At 42.0% G+C, this 23,188-nt stretch overlaps 1 protein-coding gene across 4 annotated transcripts in view; it reads right to left on the reverse strand.

Annotated features, from left to right (window-relative positions):
* The window catches only part of ANO6 (anoctamin 6), a 188,510-nt gene that overhangs the window by 17,009 nt on the left and 148,313 nt on the right, over positions 1-23,188 (reverse strand). For all 4 annotated transcript variants that reach the window (XM_047739729.1, XM_047739731.1, XM_047739732.1 and 1 more), the window contains 6 exons: positions 18,803-18,945; positions 16,429-16,506; positions 11,579-11,804; positions 10,355-10,524; positions 10,053-10,150; positions 3,848-3,978 (listed from right to left, as the gene is read on the reverse strand). In XM_047739729.1, the coding sequence (XP_047595685.1) occupies positions 3,848-3,978; positions 10,053-10,150; positions 10,355-10,524; positions 11,579-11,804; positions 16,429-16,506; positions 18,803-18,945 (846 nt within the window). The remainder of the gene's footprint in view (positions 1-3,847; positions 3,979-10,052; positions 10,151-10,354; positions 10,525-11,578; positions 11,805-16,428; positions 16,507-18,802; positions 18,946-23,188) is intronic.

Below are 23,188 nucleotides of genomic sequence, written 5' to 3' on the forward strand. Positions count from 1 at the left end.
CCTTACACACAAAATACCTAATGCCTAACCATTTTCTTGAAACCAACTTTTCTCCTTATATTCCACCTGCGTATTCTATCTCCTGGAAATTATCTCAATAATTCCATTATATGTAATTATTATTATATATTATATATATTACTATACTAGTCATCTCTTTAACACTTATCAAATCTGTCTCCCTGATCTCTACTCCTATGCCTACCACCGCTACTTAGGTGTGGGGATTACCCAATTGTGTGGGTTACCTGGTGTAGCCTCCCCAAATATCATTTTCATTCTAAATACCTTTCATTCTGCAGCAGAATGAGCTAATCTTTTTCAAAATAAACATTATATAATTCTTTTGCTTACAAATATTCCAAGCATAAGTTCATTAAGGATAAGTTCTAGGGAAGCCTGGGTGGCTCAAGTTGGTTAAGCATTTGCTTTCGGCTCAGGTCATGATCCTAGGGTCCTGGGATCGAGCCCTGCATTGGGCTCCTTGCTCAGTGAGGGCCTGCTTCTCCCTCTGCCTGCCACTCCCCCTGCTTGTGTGTTCTCTCTTTGACAAATATTAAAAAAAAAAAAAAAGGATAAGTTCTACTCCCCTGGCTAAGCAAGCATTATGACATAGCCCTTGCTTCCCTTATAGTCCTACCTATGGATCCTTTGTTCTTACCATACTTTGTTTACTTGCCACTCTTTGAACTGGCCAAGCTGTTTCATGCCCTGGTACTTTTAAATGGGTCTGCCTCTCTGCATGAAAGGTCTAGTCCCTTTCCCATACTTCAGATAGACAACTTGCACCCATCCTTCAAAGTCCAGTTCAAGTATCACCTGTTCTAGGAAGTCTGATCTCGTCCCTTGGCTCTGTGAGGGCAGACACCCTGTCTTACTTGGTTTCGCCACCAACTGATACGGTGTTTGGCATGGCAGGTGCTCCATAAATGTTTATTGGATGAATGAATGAATGAGAAGAGACAGGAGGCATCATCAGGTGGTGGGCAGAAACAGTAGAGATGAGGGAGTGGGGGAAGAGAGGCCTGGGTCCTAGAGAGTATAGGGGTGCTTAGTGGGGTGAGCACTGGAGAGACAGGAAAAGGGGTGGGTACGAGAAGATGCTGAAGTGCTGACAGTAATCATAGTAAATTAGATGGAGAAAATAATAATTGAAGGTCATTGTTTCAATGGATCTTTTAAAAAAGTAACTTGGAGATGGAAGAAGAGAAGGTCAAGTTAACAAGGGCAGAAGAGGCAGGGCTAGAGAAAAACAGGGTCCACTCTGCCACTTTACTGCATTTAATTTGTGGCACCTGCCCCTGGAAGCCACCACTGAATTCTCAAGAGAGTTTCTACGCTGTGTAGTGCTAGGAGCACAGAATGGTTATCTTACGGCTTCCAGACTGTAGACTGACAGGCTCTTTCTCTGTATCCTGTGTCTGAATTCTCAGAAGGTAGGAACATACACCCATACACCTGGGGAGGCAATTTTGGTTAACACACCAGGGTTACTTTAATCATCTCCAAGGATGGTGGACAGAAATAGATAAATAAAGTAGAAATTTCACCCAAAAATAAAACCCCGAAGACATGCCATAAAGAACTTCACTGGGATGCTGGGGGCCATGTTAACACAAACTCGACTAACAGCTGTATGTGTGTATTGAAATGCCAAGCTCAGGTCACTTAAATATTTATGAGTACCGGGTCCAGACCGTGGTGCTCCAGCTGAGGGCTGAAAGATGGAAAAGTCTTGGTAGCCACCTCGAGGGGAATCAGTCTAGCCAGGGGGACAGGCACACATAGAGCCAGATGCCATCAAGGCAGGAGGCAAGCACTGTTAATGCCTAGAGAAAAGAACAGCAAATCTGTGTGAAAAGTTGAGTGTTACTGCTGAGGCTTGGCAGGAATTCCTCAGGTAGAGAAGAGAAGGGTGTTTCAGGCAGAGGAGAGTTCTAATCTTCTCCATTGGACAGAGGGGAACAGAGGTGGTGGCAGAGTATAAGGCTCCAGGGTTGTCTGGCAGAAGATGGTTCCCCTCAACAGCTAAGAGGCATAATTAAAAAGGTAGATGGTGGTGTCATTCACAGATATGGGGAAAACCAGAAGGAAGGAGCTGTGGTGATGAGACCAAAGGCACTCTATATTTATTTTGGAGAAACAGAAATAATTCAAAAGGTACTTGGCAATTCTATCTCCCATAAACTAAAATAACAAAAAGTAGAATTTGCTCTGGTGTTGAATACCAATCAGACGGCCTACTCTTAACAACAGATGAATTTTTCTAATTCATTTGGTATTAGTTAGATAATAGGAAAACAATTCAATAATCTAAAAAAAATTGTCTTTAACAGTTATTATTCCATCCTTTCTTATAGGGTAGGATGAGGCCGAATTATTTTGTTGGTAATTATTTTAATGAGATTATGAAACTCAAAGTCATGCCAACTTCTCCCCAAAGCACAACCTTTTCCTATAACTTCTTTCAACACAATCTATTTGACTAGTCAACCACAGAAAAATAACTTTTTCCAAGCAATGTTTTTGGTGCTAAAATAACAAATGACATTCTGTCCCAGAATGTTGTTGTTATTAATGCTGATAATAGCTCCAATAAGAAATATTACAGTTATGACTCATTTTGGAATCAGAGGTAATTGTCTTATAGTCTTTTTGAAAATGAACAGAATAAATAAATAAATACAGCTTCTACATTATGTACTGAAGCTATGCCCTTAACTGAACCTGGTTACGAAACGTAACGAAAGCAAAAATGAAATTCAAATCAAACTCCAGGCTGCAAGGTACTGTTGACTGAAGAAGCTATAAGACAAACCTCTCACTCACTGAGGGAAGCAGATGTGTTCCATGTATAATGTATATTTTTAAAAGCAATTATATATAGAACGTGATTTAATAAAACCATCCTCTATCTGCAGACTTGTAAACAGGAACCACGAAGGGGTATCTTTGCAAACACACAAATCCCTATTTAAAAGCAAGGCCCGTCAACCAAAATGTTGTGCCTCGTTTTCTATTCTCTTAAGCTTAAAAAAATTGTAATTCAGAGCAGTGGTTAGCTGAAAGTGCAAAGATAGAAAACATGTAAATAGTAAGCCATCCAACGGATACAAGTGTGTCATGCATATAGAAAAGACAGTGCTTCCTTTGGAAATGTTTTGAGATGTGTCCATTTAAAGACACCCAAGAGCTCAGATTCAAGTCCAGCGGAAGAGAAACACAGCCTAGGCAAATACTGCACAAATGGACAACGGCATTCAAGAAAGAAGGGGCCTGTCCTCAATCTTAATTCCAAACCAGCCCAATGTTAGTTCTAAATTCAAGCCAGTGATCAGCCATGAGGTCACTTAAGGAACCACACAGAAAGGATGGGCCAGGAGAAATAGGTACAACTGTCAAAAGTAAGTGGGAGGTGTGAAAGGGGGAACCCTGTGATCCTCCGTGCCTGGAAACAGCGTGCTCCTGCAGGCTGTCGGTGCAGCCTTGATTAAATGACTCACTCAGAAGTGTATCGGCCAACAGCTGTGCCTATGTGGACTCCAGCCCAAGCTGAATCACCTCTAGTCATAGCTGTGAGTTCGTTCTCAGATGGCATGAGTAGAGCGCACTGAGAACGGTGAGTATGGACCTCAGTGAGTTTTCCATCGGAATGCGTAGTAATAAACCTTTAGCTCTGTACAAACAATATTGACAAAGACACACACAGTCATCTTGTTTAAAGCCTGACTGTGTAATTTTATCTAGTGGAGAAAAACACGTTTTTTTTCCATTTCACTATGCCAGGTAATTAATTATGTGGGATCCAAAACATGTTCCAGTATGATTTACGTCACGAAGGACTTACTCATTTCAAGATATTCATAAAACAATCCCAGTTTGCCCATGAGCTGCAGGTGGTAGTCTTGTTCCCATCGTGGGGTCATTTTTTCTGCTCCAGAAACTGTGCGACATCGTCCAATCAGGTTCTTGACCCAGCTGCCAAAAAGATCGAACTATAAATTAGAATAGTATCGATTATTTTGCAGATTTCTCAAGTGAACCACACAACCTCCCCAAGAAATTAATCGCTTGTTTTCATGCTAAATTTCTATTTCTGCTTCCCTACCCCCAGATATTTTGAAAACCAGTACTACGTACCAGGCTTTATTAAAATCGTAACTGCTACTGTTTTTTTCTCCCAGCTCCTTTCCATATGGTAGTTAGTTTTTAGAAATACTTTTCTCTCATTTGATTAACTTTAGGTTTTTGTTTTGTTTTTTGTTTTCCCCCACTTGGCTGCTATTATCCAAAATGGTCCTTCTAGTATGAAATCACCAGAGAAGAAAATACAGGCAGACATGGTATGGGAGCTGATGATCCTGCTGTGGAGAAGAACGAGGCAGGGCAAGGAATGGAGATTGTCTGCATTAGTGGAAGGGGGAGAGGGGCGATGGCAGAGAAGGGCTCAGGTGGAGGAGTGATATTTGAATAAAAATGTGAAGGAGGCAAAGGGTTCAGTGACTACAGAGCCCCAGAGGCAGGAGCAGGCCCCTAACTTTCCTTCAAGAGACAGCATGGCACCCGGTGTGGTCCTGGGTTAGCAGGAAACTGCTATGGTGGTTCTGAGCTGTGGGAAGCCCAAGAGACCACCATGAGGATCTGGGCATTTTTTACTCTGGGGGAAGCGGGGAGCCATTAAAGGTTTCTGAGAGAATGGGGATATATTTTCATTTTAGATGAAACAGGTCCAAGACCCTATTTTAAGTTGAATAAATCAAGGACCCAAGAAGTGACAACGCCCCAGGCTCTGCTCTATTGGACACCAGCCCCACTGAGTCGCCTGTTGTCTTTTATGTTACCTTCTTCCTTAATGCCTCCAGACAAATATGTCCTCCCATCCCCCCCCCCCCCCCCGCTTTTAGGGCAATTTTTCCTGAAAAGCAATTGAAGTTGGCAGTGGCACGAAGCATGCACCTGTAGCCTAAAGAACCGTTGTCCCCTCAATCAACAGCTGGCTTGTGGTTTCCTTGTGGAGTGCACCGTAAGAGGCACGAGAGCAGCAAACAACTTCCAATACAAACATCTGGGCTAAGCTGTGGATGATCCAGCAACATGCTTGCAGGGATTTTCAAATTCAGATACTGAGAAGGCTTCACCCTAAAGATAGCCCTAGTGGTGTTGCACGTGCACACGTGCGGGTGCTGCACACACACCCCACATGGAGAGAGGAGCTACAGCTTGTCATGCCAGACGTCCCACTGGCTGGTCTCTGTGGTAACCCGACCGACCACCCCCTGAGGCGCACGAGGGGGCGACTGCTCTATGACAGAACACGCCCCTGGCTTCACAATCTTGCCCCACTTCTTTCTCTTCTGTGACATTAGGGACACAGCATGAGGCTTGGGAAGTGGTAGGGACACGGTCTCAGACACCCCTGAATCCGAATCCACACTTCACTGCTTACTACCTGACTTCGGTCATGCTAAAATAAAATGGGGTGCTGAAACCTATCCTGTCCGGGTTTCTGTCAGGATTAAATGATCCAGAACAGATAAAGTATCTAGCACAGTTCCTAATGCATCAAAACCCCCTTCACAGGATTTTCTTTTGACCAATACAGGCTCACTGGCTGAGGCCAATGGTAAACCCAGCCTCAGTGACTTGGAATCTTGGCTTGGGGACACAATGCTGTCTGGATGGGTGGGTCCCACTTCAGCACTTAGAATGACCTGGAAGGCTTGTTGCTGTGCTCCTTCCTGTGTCCCAACCCAAAGCTCTGTAATCAGTCAAGTCTAAGGCAAGGCCAGGCACCTGCAGCTTTAGGCATGATGGGGGCCTTGGGACACTGGTGGCATCATCCATCACCCTTCAGGACACCCAGACTGGAGACTCCTGGTTTCTATTGTCTTATTTATTTATTTTTGCTCACACTTCCAGCCTCAGCCTCTTGATGGATTCCTCTCCACGCTCCAGAGAAGCATTCTTTTATGACTGGGGATCTAAATCCATTCCAATTTGGACTGAGGATGAAACTTCTGTCCTGGCAACCACTTGTATGACCAGCTCATCTACCCACTTCCCTCTGGTACCATACTGCCTTCCCTCACCCATAATGGGTCATATTAGAAATCCTTCTGACTAGCTTCCTTTTCTGAGCTACAGACTCTGAGCCTCTTGTTCCGTCTTCCTCAGTTGAACCACTTATCGGTAACAGGAAATCTTGGGCTGTCCTTGGTCTTTTGCGTTTTCTAGTGGGTTATGAATCTAGGGCAGAGATCTCAATCTTGACTGCACGTAGAATCACTGAGATAACTTTTAAAAAATACTGATACCAGACACTTCTTCCCCTGGCCATGGTTGGAAGCTTCCTCCCTCTAGCAGAGGTTACAAAATAGTTTTCTTAGGAATTTATCATGCATACTAGCAATAACAGAACAGCACTGTAAAAAGCCACCCTTCCTGAAGTCCTTATTATGCATAAAGCAGGGCTTAAAGCACTTTACACCTCATTTTCTCTTTGTTTCTTCATTATCATATGTAATCCACATGGTACAGATAATCACTATTTCTATTTAAGGCTATTCTACAGTATTCCCACTTGCTAATTTTGAATACAAGCACCCTTCAGTATCTGAATCTATTTTACTCTTCCTGAAAGTGAAGGGTCAGTGTGAACAGTGAGGGATAGCTTTATGTAAGGTTCCTTACTCTATGTCTTTGGTTCATCCTCTAGCCAAATCAGATCTTGAGAAGGGATATTTTCTCTTATAATAGTTCACTTTCTTTAAGTAGTGCATATCCATTGTGAAAAATACAAAAACATATAATGGATGAAAATTACAGTCATCCATTATCTAAACACCAAAGAACAATGCTATTGGTATTTTAGATATTTAACTATAATTATGTTCCTTAACATTTATCATAAAAATTTCTGCAGAGTAAGTAGCTTCATGCAGCAATTGTATTAGTCTCTTGTCAGGCACAGAATAAAATTCCCAGGCATGCCTCAAATATCAAAATACTGAATGAGGCTGGGATGATGAAAGGGCTCTGAGCTTGTTCTCTGGGTCCAACAAACAACTGTGTCACTTTGCTGATGTTATGTATTTGAAGCCTATGGCTCACTCACTCACTCCTCTGGTGCTGGGGACTGCCCGTTAAATCCTAGGTACTGACTTAGGTACCGGGGGGACCCCAAAGGGACCTGGTCATAGTGCAAGAGGTGCTTCTTCCTATGCTCCAGGAATCCTCACCGAGGACCTTAAATGGGGTGGCGGTGGAAGGCGGCAAGTTGACGGTGACATTCATTTCGTTATGTTCCTTATGACATACTTAAATGGTGTGAAAACAGCTACTGACTTACAGTTTTTCTCTCACCTCCTGTGTGTTTTTGGGGTGGGGACAGTTTTGGGTAGCAAGAGTAACTGCACTCTCTCTCACTTTTGTGGAAAGAGAAGGAAAATGGCATCTACCATAAGGAAGAACGATGGGAAGAGCCAGAGTCACTCTCTAAAGTGGCTAAAATTTAGCATTCCCAGTTTTCAGGCAAGGGGAAGAGAATTCAAAATGTACCACCCTTAAGTATTTTAGGCCAGGCATAGAAAGAGCTGAACAAAAAGCTTAGCTTACTAAAATTTTGCAATGATGGGCCTCACTTGAAGTGCAGGTATAAAGCGGCCATGGACACTATATACATCCTTTATTTTTAAATATTTCATGTGAACAAGTTTCATTGCATATGAATGTCTCAGTGCCAGTTTAGGAAATATACGTCTCTCCCCCATCCCCCCCCAACAGCCACTATTTTTTTTTTTTATCAGAAAATAGCTCTCTGACAACCAATTAGTCATCAAAATTTGGTTTAAATAACCAGCCTACTTCCTTCAGAAAAGTGCTTTTTACTCATCTGAGTGAAGCCTTTCCTCTATTTGATATATTTATTTTCATATCCAATATTTGTACATGACCTACTTCTACTCATTTGGAAAAATCTGAATATGAACTCAGTGAAGGTAAGGGTTGTTTACTGTGTAGTAAAGCCCCAAAATATTAATTTTACAGCTAAGACCAAAATCCATTTTTCTATGAGGAGGGAGAGCGGTGAGGAGGGAGCTGGGGGGAAAGAGGAGTGTCTGTTTAGAGACAGACCCTGACCGTTTACATGGAAGGTGGAGGATGAAGCCTGGTGAAGAGACATGGAAGGACACACCGAAACCTGGAGGTTTCTGCTCCGCAAAGACAGGGAGGAAAAAAAAAGAGGTTAAATGTTCTGCAAAGAGAATGAACAGGGACTTGGTAATGGAGAAGAGAGAGAAGTTAGTGGAGGGAAGAGAAAGAAAGGGAAGTTCTTAGTGGTTGGGGGAAGACAAGCAGCAGAGTCTGAAGCTACAAAGAAGGGTTAATAGGAAAAAAAAAAACAGTCATACAGTTATACAGGACAAAAGACTTTAAAAAGATGGATTTTTAAAATTTTTAAATTAAAGTTGTTTGGGTTTCTGGCTCCGTGTCCCAAATGTCAGTAAAGGCTGCTTGTTGAGTGGTTCTGGAAGATACTGAGGAGAGGGGCCACAGCTTGCGTTAGGGTTGGCAAAAGCAGAAAATATAGATGTGGGAGGCAAGGCAGAAGACAGATCAAAAGTTTTGTGAGAACAGAAACTCAGAGCCAGAAATTATCTTGAAAAGTTATGTGGAATAGTCAGAAAAATGGCTCCCCAACAGATGTCTACAACCCCCGCCTAGGACAAACGAATATGTTAAGTTACCTGGTACGGGGGAAATAAGGTTGTAAATGAGCTGACATTAAGAGAGATTTTCCTGGATCATCCAGGTGGGCCCAGTGTAATTACCAGGGTCAATGAAAGCGGAAGACGGAGGGAGGGAGGAGCTAAGGGGAAGGGACTCCAGAAGTCAGACACACAGCCACAAGGCTGGCTCTGAGATGAGAAAAGAAGCCATAAGCCAAGGAATGTGGACAATCCTAGAAGCCAGAAAAGGCAAACAAATAGATTCATCTCAGAGGCTTCTGAAAGGGACATGGCTCCTGCCAACACCTTGACTGTAGCCCACTGAAACCCGTGTCAGACTTGTGACTTCTGGAACTGTAAGGTATTAAAATCTGTTGTTTTGTGTGTGTGTGTGTGTGTGTGTTTTTTTTTTTTTTATTGTCTTCCCATTACCATTAGGTTGGTGGTAATTTGTTCAGCAGCAATAAAAAAGGAATATACTAAGCCCCCTGAAAATGTGCAGAAATTGAGACAGCACTAGACTCTTCACTTTGATATAAGATAGGGCTTAAGTGAAGATTTAAAAGGGCAGTGTGACCTTGGCTAACATCTGTTGCTCTCATTTCTTAGGGAAAGAACAGTAAGCCAAAACATTTGTGGTTATTATTTTAGATGATTATCTCTTAAAACATTATGTAATCTTGTGCCTGAGGACCACAAGAGAACTCTGGTTGAAAGCACATGGATTTGGAGTCCTGGGATCTTGGATTTGAATCCCACAGTAGCCTCTTAGGGATAACGCAAACATGGGTAAATCATTTAACTGCTTTAACCCACAGAATCTTCATTTTTATAAAGGAGATAAAAATAAGAATTGTCTGTAAGATTAAATGAGAGTGATCTATCAAGCACTTAATAAAGGGACCTGGCACATACTAGGAACTCAACAAATTACTACTATTGGTTTTTAAAGCATACTATAAGGGAGGAGAAAGTCATGAAAGTTGGGGAAATACTTAGTTCACAGCCTCAACAAAGGTCATGTCTCCAAGAACTAGGATCAGTTTGCTACCAATAATGGGCTAATAGGCATAAACTGTAGCAGATGGGGATTTAAGTTAAATATGATTTTTTTTCCTTTGTAACATAATTATCAAACACTGGATACATTTATACCATTGGTTGGACCATCTTGTCTGGAGACCTATAATAAATAGAGTTTACTCCATTTTAGAGGTGGGCACGCAGCTGTGTGAACATACAGGCAAGTGATTTGGACGGCGGGGGCGGGGGGGCTGTTCTCTCCTCAGCCACGGCCCCGGGATTACACAGCTTCATACTCACGGGAGTAACACCTCTTGTATGTTATTCCAGATTGCTTTGCCTCCCATGATTATCGTCAGCTGCGTCGTCAGTTCAAGGAGACAGCCACCTGGGTCACACTGGAATATGACAAAGAAAATCCCATTTAAATTCTAGATGGCTCAAATATGAAATTGAGTCACTACTTTTATTTTTTGCTGATATTCTTCTGTTGAGGTGAAGAGACTCTCTAGACTATACCGTGAAGAAACTCTTCATTGGGCATCTGGGAGGAAACGGGAAGCAGCTTAAATTGTCAAGAGAATCCAGTTCCAAGTTCGTACCTCTTCGTTTCTGTATTTTCCCAGCCAATAGACGGGGTCTCCTGGATAACCTACAAATTTGCCCTTAAAGAATGCGATGTAGAAGCATGAAGAATAGTAGTTGACAAACTGGAATAGGAACATCTTCATGGTCAGGCTGTTCTCATAATCTGTCTGCGTCCTTGGGAGTTCTGTAGTCGAATAAAGGTAAGATTTTAAAACTGTGAACAGCTTTGAGACCCTAATCAAAGACACGGATACATGAGTTAACATGTTTAAAAAAAAAAAAAATACAATTCACACTGTTTCCATTTAAGCTGTTCTGAATTCCTTAATATAGCTACTGTGTTAATTCCAAGTTTACACATCGTTGTAAGAGTCCTCCCACCCTCCCCCTTCCGCCGAGAATACAATATCCCATACGGCAAAAATATTCAAGGATTCCTTAATTTTTACAGCCCAGTATTATCAAATGGACAAGGCCGCCCTCTCTCAGGTCTAAGTGGACAAAAAAAATTTTTTTTTGAACAGCCCTGCTAAATGATACTCTCTTGTCTTCCTGAATTGCGATAAGGTAGGACTGTTGAAACAAACAAGGAGGGGCTTGTTACAAGCAGTTGGAGAAGACAAAACAGGTCATTCTTCTAGTTTAGAATTTAAATCAGTCTGATCATTTTCAGAAGATGACCGCTGAGCAGACCATTCGGAAAATGACCCAGGCATATGCAGCATGTGGGGAGTGCTTAACTCTGACCACCAAGCAGCTGCCTGGGATACAAGCCAGGGAGAGAGAAACATTTATTACAAAAGCCGGAGCTGATGAGAACAGAGCTATATTAATATGAACAGCATGGGGGGAAGCCACGCAACAGTGTGATTACTTGTCCTCTCAGCAAAAGAGGAGCATATTTGCCACTGGAACCATGACCCTATTCCACTTATCTGCAATAAAGAGACTATTTACTTTCAACAATAGGGTACGTGATCTAACATAATTGAAAATATTATTCAGGGCTGATCTGTTTACACAGAGCTTGGACATTAGAATGATTGTCTTTGCTTTGTCCCTTTTGCTAATGCAAAGCTGTAGATAATTCATTTCCCACACAGGTTAGATGAAGTATGTTTACACTTGAAATTTTCAAAAATTTGTAACATGTTGAAATTGAAATGGCTAAAAGAGACAGGTTTCACCAGGTTCTAAAAATGTCTTACAGATGACCAGAGCTGTTAACAGGACCTTACCAAAATTCGTAATCATGATGGCTACTTTTTCATATATGATGTTCAGAATCATGATGATGACAAAGCTGATGAGGGAAGCTGTGATAGACGTGGCTGTCTGAGGGGTCAGGTACTTCTGGATTGAGTCTGTCCCATTCAAGGTCTCAGGAAGTTTGGTAGAAAACACAATGAACACCGACAGCCTGTAGACAATGATCCCAATAACAGAGGCGATGATCAACAGGATCTGGAAGCACAACAAACCCACCAACGTGAGCTTCACGAGGAGTATTTTTATGCTTAAAGATGAACCCCTGTGTGAATGGACAAGGGCATGTGTGGGATAATGGGACTCTCGTACAACGGCCATGAGACAAGTAGAACCTGGGCATGTTAAATTTCCAAAATAGGGGAAAGGAATGATGGAGGTCAAAAGAGTACGTATCCACTGAGTGAAAATGAAAGCAAGGGGAGAAACTGCACAAGGAGGGAGGAGTCTATGGGAAGCCTGTACTTTTGGGCAGTTTGTTTGCAAACCCCAACCTGCTCCAAAAATGAAGGTCTATAAAAAAAAAAAAAAGTATCTTCAGATGAGGAAAAACTGGAATAGTAGAATGCATGAAAACATCTCTCCTACAGTTACGGCATTCTTGAGGGTATGCAATAAAGTTTTCGTTCAGTTATGGTCCATTAAGGGGATAGCTCTCCGTCCAACAGAGAACCGAGCACAGGTTCAAGGGTCTGTAGGTGCTAGCGTCTTAGTCACCTGCACGAGGCGAGATTCTGAACAGGACCCGGGAGGCTGCAGCATGCCCACAGGGAATTTGGAAAGGACAACAAGGTATCTGCTGATGAAGGCGGCACATGCTTTTCACGCTCAGATCTTAAGATCTGAAACTGGCAGTTATTCATACCTGCCTTTGCACAAGATTCATTTCACTAATCTGTTGCATTTTTGACAGCACAGACCCCATGTTGTGGGGGGAGGTCTGAAGCCATTTGTACATGGTTAGTAGGACATCGCTTCCTCACTAGGCAGGTTTTCTCTGGCCCCTGAGTAACACGCACTGAAGGTCCCTTTTTCAAACTGTTTCCCCTACGTCTACTTTCTTGGACTTACTCCAAAACATGTACTCGATGTGACTGCCCATGAGGACTGCTACCAGAGAGAAAAGCTACTGACACTGTGCACTTCAGGGCCAAGCAAATCACTTGGTGTTGTTTACAGCAACAGAGGGTGCCTGGTTTTCACCTGGGGAGAGATTATAGGTGAGGCCCTGGAGCCAGCTTCCTGCATTTGAATCCCAGCTCTGCCTCGAGCTGTGGGACCTTGTTCAAATTACTTAGCCTTTGAGGTTTCAATTTCTTTGCCCTTAGAGTGAGGGATCCTAATGGGAACTAACTTATAGGATTGTTGTGAGGCTTTAATGAGTTACCCCAGGTAAAAACACTTAAGAACATTAAGCCCACGCACATGAAAAGTACTATGTAAATGGTAGCTGTGAATATGGCAACTGACATGTTATTAATAAGAGGTTTTTCTTACTTTTAAAGCCATCAGTTTGTAGAGAAGGCATGATATTTCCTCTTCTAATCTCTCTCATTATCTCCTTCCCTTCACAGAAAGAGCTTAATACTTGTGAAAGGAATGACATGTTTGTGTGCGTCAGTACAAGTGAAAACTAGCCAAGGTGGAGAAAAATGTATTAGAGAAGGTATATACCGCCTTCCTCTCTGAGCACAACAAATATTGGCCATTTAAATCGTATATATTTAGGAGCGCCTGGGTGGCTCAGGCGGTTAAGCGTCTGCCTTCAGCTTAGGTCATGATCCCAGGGTGTTGGGATCGAGTCCTGCATCGGGCTCTCTGCTCAGCAGACTCCCAGAACCTCTCTGCCTCTCCCTCCCACCCTCGATTATGTTCTCTCTCGCTATCTCTGTCTCCCTCTCTCAAATAAATAAATAAAATCTTTAAAAAAAAATCATGTATATATTTTTAAAAATCTCCATAATAATTTGAATTATTAAGTAATTATAATAGTTGAGATTCTTTAAATGCTTACTCTTCACCTCAGCACATATATTTTTAAAATCCTCAACAACAGCCTTGGGAGATAGGTAGCATGGTATCTTTTACAGTGGAAAAAGAGCCAAAGAGATTGAGACTTTGACCCAAATTAAGCCACTAGTAACTGAAAGAACAGAGATACTTAGATACTCCAGAGTCCCACTAACCTCTACATGGCACTGCCTCCTACGTGGGTTAGGAAATGAATTCCAATTCATTTCAGAGCTTCTGCAAATTTGACTTGTTTCCATACTTCTTCAGGGCACTTGATAGGTTCAATATATCTACCCAGGAGGAAGATTTTAATTCTCAAGCTTCTTATGAATCTTTTCTGATTATAACTTTAATATAGGATTATTGGAACACTTGAAAGTACACCACAGTGGACACTGGTTGCTCTTGCTGCCTTGGATCTGTTCCCAGTCTTAGCAGCAGACCCAGCTCTTGCTTTGGCGGAATGAACTCTCCTTCATTTTCAGTCCTGCGGTTTGCACTGGATTGTACCCCTGCTCCCCCGCCTTTACAGGTACATCCTGACTGGTTTGAGACAAATAGGTATCTCATCCTTCTGGCCTCACCAATGATTCAAGGCCTGACAAATAACTTAATAAGAGCCAGTGGGATGTGAGGAGAGATCTGCTAGTGTCTATGGGGAAGAGAAACTTGCTCTGTCAAGAGGAAGCTGCTAACAGAAAACTCTTGGCTTGCATGTGATGTGAGATCTGGAATCCTGCAGCCATTCTGAGATCATAAGGTAGTGCCCAAAACCACCGAGCCAGGAGACCACTGGACACAGAATGAAGGCAGAACAAAACACACAGCCCAGGATGTCATCTGGGCTGCAATTATCTACCCTTCATGGAAGCCATACCTCAGACCTGGGAGTTTTAGCTACAGGAACCAATAAATGCTAAATGCCACCCACTCTCATTTTGTTGTTTAAATCAAATGAAGATTGATTTTCTATCACCTACAACTGAATGACTCCTAACTATAAAAATAAAGAAAAAAGAAAAATAGAAAAAAATGTATGTACCATCTATATGTAGGCACAATTCCTTCAGAATTATGCATTATTTGCATATTAAAGATCATTTACATATTTATCCTTTTCTTAAGCCTTTCAAAACCATAACATTTTTACATGTAATAAATATTTTCATGGACATACTTTCTCATGGTTATACCATATTCAATTGTATGAAGGATTAGATGTAGGATATTTTGGCTGAGATATTTTTTATATATAATAATGCATATAAATAAACCACATAAATAAATGTGTATATTTGTAATAAATACATGTGACTAAATCTTTTCTTACCATTTTGAAATACCTCCTTATTAAAGGTTTTTAAAAGCTGAATTAGTAGATTAAAGCACATGAATATCTGTGACTCATGATACTTACCAGCAAACTGCTTTTTAAGAAGACCAGGGCAGCTTAAAATTCTCACACTCTTAAGTAGGAAAGTAGCTGATCACTGCACCTGACCAACAATGAGCCTTCTCAGGTGAGAGGTGAAACACTGTATCTCATTTAAATGGGCACTGATTTAATTAGTATTGACATCTGACATTTGCCAGGGTATTTTTCCTTTTGTGAAAGGGTATTCCTGTTCTCTGCCTCCTTAGCTTTTGAGATCTTTAGTGTTACCTTACAAGTGATCCGGACTTCTTATGTATTGAAGGTGTTAACCCTTTGCCCTCATTGTTAACAAAAATTTCATCCGTTTTGTTTAAGCTTAGAATGATACCAATGTGTGGGAATCTGTAGATTTTCCTCTGAAACTTCTTTCACTGCTGTGATGTTTAGGAAGTTTTTTTTAATGCAAAAATTGCATGTTCATCAATATTTATTTCCAGTTTGTGATGTTACCTTCCGAATATTTCTGGAATTACAATATGTATTCACAGTATGGTTTTAATCTCTATTTTTTTTCTAAGAGCTAACAAGTATTCCATTGCCATTTATTTATTTATTTTTTAAAAATATTTTATTTATTTATTTGACAGACAGAGATCACAAGCAGGCAGAGAGGCAGGCAGAGAGAGAGGAAGGGAGGCAGGCTCCCCGCTGAGCAGAGAGCCTGATGTGGGACTCGATCCCAGGACCCTGGGATCATGACCCAAGCCGAAGGCAGAGGCTTACCCCACTGAGCCACCCAGGTGGCCCTCCATTGCCATTTATTAAATAATCTTCACTTATTCCATGAGTTACAAAGCCTCCCTTCTCATATACTAAATTATTACTGATATGAGGGCCTATATCTGGGCTTCACATCCTCTTCTAATTTCGCTATTCTTGAGCCAATAAAACTCTCAATATATTACTAATGATTATATTACTAATATGACTTTATTAATAATAAACCCCAAATTAATGTGATAAGTCCTGACATTTTAGAAATATTATTTTTTTTATCTATAATCATTTGTTTCAGTCTTCTTTTATATCTTTCAGTAGTTTTTATGTTTTCTTTGATAGTTCCTATTATCTTTTTAAGGCTATTCCTTGACATTGTATTTTAGTTGCTCCTGTCAGAAAATTTTAAAATTCCTAATGCATCCCACTTGGTCTCTTCACCAGAAACTGGGAAATCTGGACCCACTCATCTGATTTAAATCAAGGAGGTGAAAGGAACTGGAAGAGCCACCGTGAGTGGATAGATACTGAGAGCTGCTCCATGTGGTGGCTGAGTGGTTCTCCGGAAACAATTCTATGAGACCACATGGTTTCCAACTTGCCTTGAGTTTCCTGGATATTTACAATTAGATATTAAAACGTATGTGACAGACTTACCCAGAAGAAGACAGCACTTGCACAGAGGGTTATACGGACACATTTTCCCCAGGTAGTGAAGGGAACACGCTCTTGTTCCTGAAAGAAAAAAAAAAAGAAAAGAATAGAATAGAAAAGGAAAAGAAAAGAAAAGAAAAAAGAAAAGAAAAGAAAAAAGAAAAGAAAAGAAAAGAAAAGAAAAGAAAAGAAAAGAAAAGAAAAGAAAAGAAAAGAAAAAGTCTAGTCAATCAAAGGAGGACCCTGGTGAAATGATTTTTTTCCTCCTGACTGGTCTCTAAATCTTAGGCTTAATTTTTGGAAAAATTTGTGTCCAAACATAACCCCCTTCCCCAGAATTGCATTTTTTGTTGTTGTTGTTAATTTCAAACACATGCACAACAAGGCAACTGCAGGGCTCATTTTAATGTTTTTTGAAAATGCAAGCATGAATGATGAAATGTTTGTCTGCCATGACCTGAGCTCAGGAGCCTGGGTATGTGACAATGCTAAGTTGTAGAGCTACATTCCTGAGCTCCTTGGAGATGTTAGCCATGGCAGCAACGACAGCATAGAGCCAGGGCAGGACAGGAAGTCTCACGGGTGTCTGCAAATACTAGGTTATCTATTATGTGCTTCTTGGATGAGCTTTATATATTAATTTGGTATAGCTATGAATTTTCAGAGTTTCCATGGCCCATAAGAATACATTTAATTTTTAAGAGAAGAGAACAATACTTCTCAAGATTTACCTGGATTATATGAGCACCTGTGGCATAATAATAGCTACAAATACTTCCATGACATTTACTCTATGCCAGGTACTATTCTAAGTAGGTTCTACCCATTAATTCAATTAACCCTTACTACACTGTGTGAGGAAGCAACTCTATTATTCCCATTTTTATAGCTGAAGAAACTCTGGCATAGATAAGTTAGATCATTTGTCAAAGACCACTCAGCTAGTAAATTGTTGTGTTTGGTTTGCACGCCGTCTCATTCCCACCACTTCATTTCCACACTAAACCAATGGAGGGTGCATTAGCAACAAAAGGAACATGAAGAAAAAAGAGAAAGAAAAATGAACCTTCATCTTCAATTTTTTAACAAGCAATGTTTCAATGGAAATTTAACTTACTCGCTGGCAATTTTAAATACTAAGTTTTCTTTTCTTTAGTACTTTTTCTATGATGCCAATATTATAACCTTTTTTTAAAAGTATTTAAAAGACGTTTTCAGCATCAAATTTTATCTAAGTTTCTTTCATTTCTGAATGTATAGTCTTCCAGCAACACATGGTTTGACCTCATCATCTTCCATAGAAAACAGTGAGAACGATACATAATGGGAATTATTTGAAGCTTGTTACATTGTAAAAGACAAATATCACCTTCTGTTGAAAATTGAACCTCATTTTTTTCCATTTGTAAAATGAGGAGGTTGAACTGCTCCCTCCAGTCCCTTTTAGGGTTGGCATTCTATAAATCTGTGGTTCAATTTATAAAATCTATACTTAGGGACATTTTCTGATGCTCTTGGTAAAAGCATTTGCTTTCCAAGAATTATTATTCTGGATTGACTGTCCTTATGCTGATGACTGCAAGTATAATCAGCTCTACATTTTCTGTGTTGATGGAAAGGAGCAATAATGCAGATGATTCAAAAATTACCTTTCATTGGCTTTGGAATATATATGTAGAGAGATACAGTTTCATTTTTTTATTTTTGCAGCAGCAGTAGCAGAAGCAAATCTTCCTTTCCAATTATATAAAATGCCGAGCACAGGCCTAAACATAGTTGGACTTCAATGAATGTTTCCCTTCTCCCTTTACCCTTTCTCCAACTTTTGGAAGAGAGCTGCACAATCTTGTGACCATCCCAACCAAAAGGTGGAGCAGTCCCGGAAGCTTAGAGCAGCACAGAGGGCAGCGGGATGGTGTGGATGGAAAAGGGGTTGTCAGAAATCAACTATAAAATCCAATGTGTCCTTCCTTATACAACGATGTCATAGAGTCTAATTTTTCTCGTTTGCATTTTTTATTGATATGAAAGAAAGGACACAGACCAGTGCATCTTTTTTTTCTACATTTCTATTGCAGTCTAATTTTCTTTTCCCCAATTTTACTTTTATTATGAAAGAAGGCGTCACATTTATCTCCTATGTCCACTGTTCTAAGCAATACTTCTTCACCTCAGCTACATATTACAATCGCCAGAGAAACTTTACAAAATCCCTGTGCCCAGGACAGACCCCAGGCCACTAAGGACCACCAGAGTATACAGTGATGGGACCTACGCATCGAGACTTTCCAAGGCCCCCAGGTGATCTCAGTGCACACCACAGCTGAGAACCACCGTGTACACAGACTAAGCCGCATCTACCTAACGTTCTCTTTACCTGAGTGATCTCATTGATCACCACGTGAGTACACTGTGCTTCGTATTCTGGCCGGGGCTGCTCTTCCTGCTGTAACTCGACTGTGTCCCACTCGTACTCGAGTTCCGCCTGGCGCCGCTTCCAAAACTCCAAAAACAAGGTGACTAACGGGGAGAGAACAGGAGCATGTGGTTCATCAGTGACTGAGGTTTCAGAAATCTGTACCAGATTATTAATGATTATAATTACCCATAACACTTTTATACACAGTAAAGTCTAATTTACAGGGGACACTAATGTTTAAAAGAGGGGAGTTAAGTGATTATAATAGTTACATTATATAACACAAGTTATATAATGTAAGGGATCTGAGGGGCACCTGGGTGGCTCAGTGGGTTAAAGCCTCTGCCTTCGGCTCAGGTCATGATCTCAGGGTCCTGGGATCGAGCCCCGAATTGGGCTCTCTGCTCAGCAGGAGCCTGCTTCCCCCTCTCTCTCTGCCTGCCTCTATGCCTACTTGTGATCTCTATCAAATAAAATAAAATAAAATAAAATCTTAAAAAAAAAAAGGCATCTGCTATAGCACTTTATTGCCCACCAAAAAACCCACAAATAACTACAGTAATTCAAGAATCAGTTTATGGTCCGCCCATCCTTCAGCCTGTTCATACCTACATCCCCCTTTTCTTTCTTGAGGGCCTGACGGGGAGCACCTGAGTAGTCCTCAAATCTCTACTTACCACCACCCAAGCCACCCTAAATTAAAAGACTATTCTTAAATATGGAAATCTGATATTTTTCTCAACCTTGTGTGAAGTATGAATGAAACTATTTTTAAAAATCTTTACTATCTTTCAAAGTTTGGAACTTAAAATACTAAATAGAAACAACATCAAGTAGTGATGGAAAATGTAGTCTGAGGGTAAATCCCTTCAACCCTTCTTTCGATCAGACTGGTACCCCTACGCCTTTCCTAGACAGAAAATTCTGGATTTACCACTGTTCCACACCCAAGTACTTTTATGTGCTGACCATAAGGAGAAAAGACACAGGCCTGATTCAAGGAGTTCCTAAATGTGCAGGAATTATGGTGACATGACAGCTACAGCAGACTAGTGAGGGTTCCCATCAAAGTAAGCACAGGTGGCTCTGGGAGCGCAGAGCCAGAATATGTGACCAACGTGTGGCCGAGGTTCTCCCAGAGGAGGGGACCACTGCAGATGACTGACTTAGAGCTGATCAGGTGAAGTTGGGACATTAAGGTCACCTCCCCTGAAGGAGCCACACATACAAAGGCAAGGAAGCCAGAGAATCAGATACTTTCCAGAAACAGCAAATATCTGGAAGTGAGTGTACAGTGTCGTGAGGAATGTAGGGCAGCCGGTGGAGAGAGAGCAGGGGCACGTCACAAAGGACTCCATGCCTTAAGTGACCCTTTTGTAACTTCAAGGTAGAGGGGACACTGAAGGAGTTCTAGAGAGACTAGAGGCAGGGAGACCTGCCAGCAGGTACATGATAAGGCTGCTTGGGTGGGGAGGAGAGAGAACACAGCATGTTTGGCAGGTAGGATGGTCAGATGCAGAGGTATAAAGGGGAGGGAGAGGTCTAGGATGCCAATCGTGTTTCTGGCTAAAGTGAGGTGATGCCCTAAATTCTAGGGTCATTATCCACAATAAGAAGGGCAGTAATAGGAGTGAAGTCAACAGGTTTGGTTCTAATCAGGTGCCTCTGGGCCATAGGAGAGACGTCCAGTAGGTAGGTAAACATCTAGAACTTGGGAAAAAAATCTAGGCTAAGCTGGAAACTTTATAAAGCATTAACTGAGGCTGTGAGCAGATGAGATCATTAAATGAGGTGTAGAGGGATAGTTCTCAGTGTGGCTGCACATGAAAAGCACTTGAGCTTTAAAAAAAAAACAAAACAAAACACTGAGCCCAGACAACACTCCTGAGTTTCTGACTTTACTAGACTAGAATGAGGCATAAGCACTATGTTTTGTTTTTGCTTAAAAGGTCTACTATCAGGGTTGAGAACTACAAGAGGAGAGAGTAGAGAGAGGCTGGCCAGCCATACTGCAGAACGCCTGAGGATGACTGCCTGAGGACAGCCAGAGACACAGGAGGACCTCCTGGGACGGGGCTGTGAGCAGCAGGAACTCTGCGCTCCCCAATGGCCAAGAGAGCTGAAATATAAAGCACTCACTTCCCAGCAGCTTTGGTTGTGACTTTACTCATTTTCCAGTAACGATGAGTGAGAGTGGAAATAAGCTGGGTGTTGGAATTGAGGTCAAATCCTGGTTCCAACGATTATTAGATGTGACTCCTGGTCGACATGTTCCAACGTGCTGAGCCCATTTCCCATTCTGCGACACAGGGGCAGGGGGACCCACCTCACGGGGCTGTTGCCAGCTTAATGGCATCATCTGTATAAAAGCCCTCCCACCCCTCAGCGGCAACTGCTATTACTCTCCTCATTTCAGACACACAGAGAGAGGGAGGCACAGAAAGGTTTAAATACCTGCCCGAGATGACAGTGCTGGAGGCCGGGCCTTCTGGCTGCAGAGCGCAAGCTGTGCTTACTCACCACGGGGTACTTCCTCAAGCCTCCTGCTGCGAGGCGTAACGGGGTATTGGAAGGGGAGGTCTACAAAACCTTGGGTACTACTTTGCTGGGTGCACGTTGTGTATCATGACCACCCGTGGTTTTAGAATGTTGCTGGACAATATCACTGCTGACTCACGTGGCTCAGTGTCCCACCCCGAGGGCACCAGGAACTAGGGTGACCGGGTGCCATGTCAGACCGGAGTTTCCTGTTCTGTGTCTTTTGATCTTTCCCTGCTCTGGTGGGGAGCACTGCCCTTATGTTCTCTGGCAAACCACACACCATGAGGCTCGTGTTGATTAGAGAGACCCAGTTAGGACTCTTACATCAACATGTAATGAGAGGAGAGGGAAAGCTGCCTGGGACGTTGGGAATCAAGAACAGCTTGTCCTCTCAATCATGGTGTCATTACATCTAAAAGAAGGCTGCATCACATGAAGAAGACCGCCATCTACAGCGTGGGTGGTTATATCCAGCACCGTCCAAGGACAAGGCGCACACACGAGCCCATGGTAGCGTTCCAGCTGCTCTAAGTTTGCTGCTGGAGAGCCAGGCCACTTTACTGGGCCTTGAAACCATTCAGACCTCTTTAGTCACAAAGCTGAGTAGGGCAGATGAACTAGCTCAGCCTTTATTCCAACTTCTACACTAAAAGACCAGGTTAAAAAAAAATAATACATTTTTTCAGACTCTTGCTGTGCAGGTTCCTGGTGTGATTTTATAAAATGCCCGTCAGGTGCATGTGTGTGTCACTTAAACCAGAAGCAGGGCTGAATGGAGGCAGAGGCAGTTGCAGGAGCTTTGTTATTTTGCTGGTGTGCATGCAGCGGGAGAAGTGTAGTTCTGGAACTAACCGGCAAAAGCAGTTCGGTGATCTCCAAGTGTAGCTGGTTAGGGGACTGCCTTCCCAATTCCCTAGCTCCCCCTAAGCCAAGTATCTGGTGTTTTTCTGGAAATCACGAGGCCCAGCCTAGAACTCAAAGGTGAACATTAAAAATGGAGCCATCCCACCAAGAACCTGGAGCCAGGGAGAATCCAGCAGAAGGAGGTACGAAGCAACAAGGAGAACGGAGAAGGGTATATGCTAAGAACTGGCACTTTAGCCTTGGGTTGGTGTTTAGGACTTGAGTCAGTATGAATGTGTGGCCTGGCGGGGCCTGAAAGGGTAGACATTATTCAGGTAAGTACAGGATACGTACTACATTTATTACAAAAGGTTTTCGACCTTCAACTTTTATAATTCCTAGGGAACAGAAACATAGTAAAAATACTCAAATAGATCTGGGGACAAAAGAGATGCTACTAGACTATGAATGGTGGAGGGGCGCCTGGGTGGCTCAGTGGGTTAAGCCTCTGCCTTTGGCTCAGGTCATGATCTCAGGGTCCTGGGATCAAGTCCTGCATTGGGCTCTCTGCTCCGCGGGGAGCCTGCTTCCCCAACCCTCTCTCTGCCTGCCTCTCTGCCTACTTGTGATCTCTCTGTCAAATAAATAAATAAAATCTTAAAAAAAAAAAAAAAAAGACTATGAATGGTGGTGAAATAAAAGACTTCACATGGTCCTCCCGCCTCTTTGGTTCTGCAATTTCTGATGTTCTATAACAAGGTTCAGAGCAGTGGTACTCATAACGCAGACGTAGCAGGAAAGGCAATATAAGACACTTAAAATAAGGACTTCATCATACATACATATCCTTAAAGATATACATACAGCGCTACAAGCAGTGTTGAAATGTTTTCTGCCTTCTAAAATCTGATGACATAAAATCAGCTCAATATGCTTAAGTCAGTTCAATAAACCCAGTAT

The sequence above is a fragment of the Lutra lutra genome, chromosome 8 (assembly GCF_902655055.1).
Source record: "Lutra lutra chromosome 8, mLutLut1.2, whole genome shotgun sequence".
Classification (NCBI taxonomy): domain Eukaryota; kingdom Metazoa; phylum Chordata; class Mammalia; order Carnivora; family Mustelidae; genus Lutra; species Lutra lutra.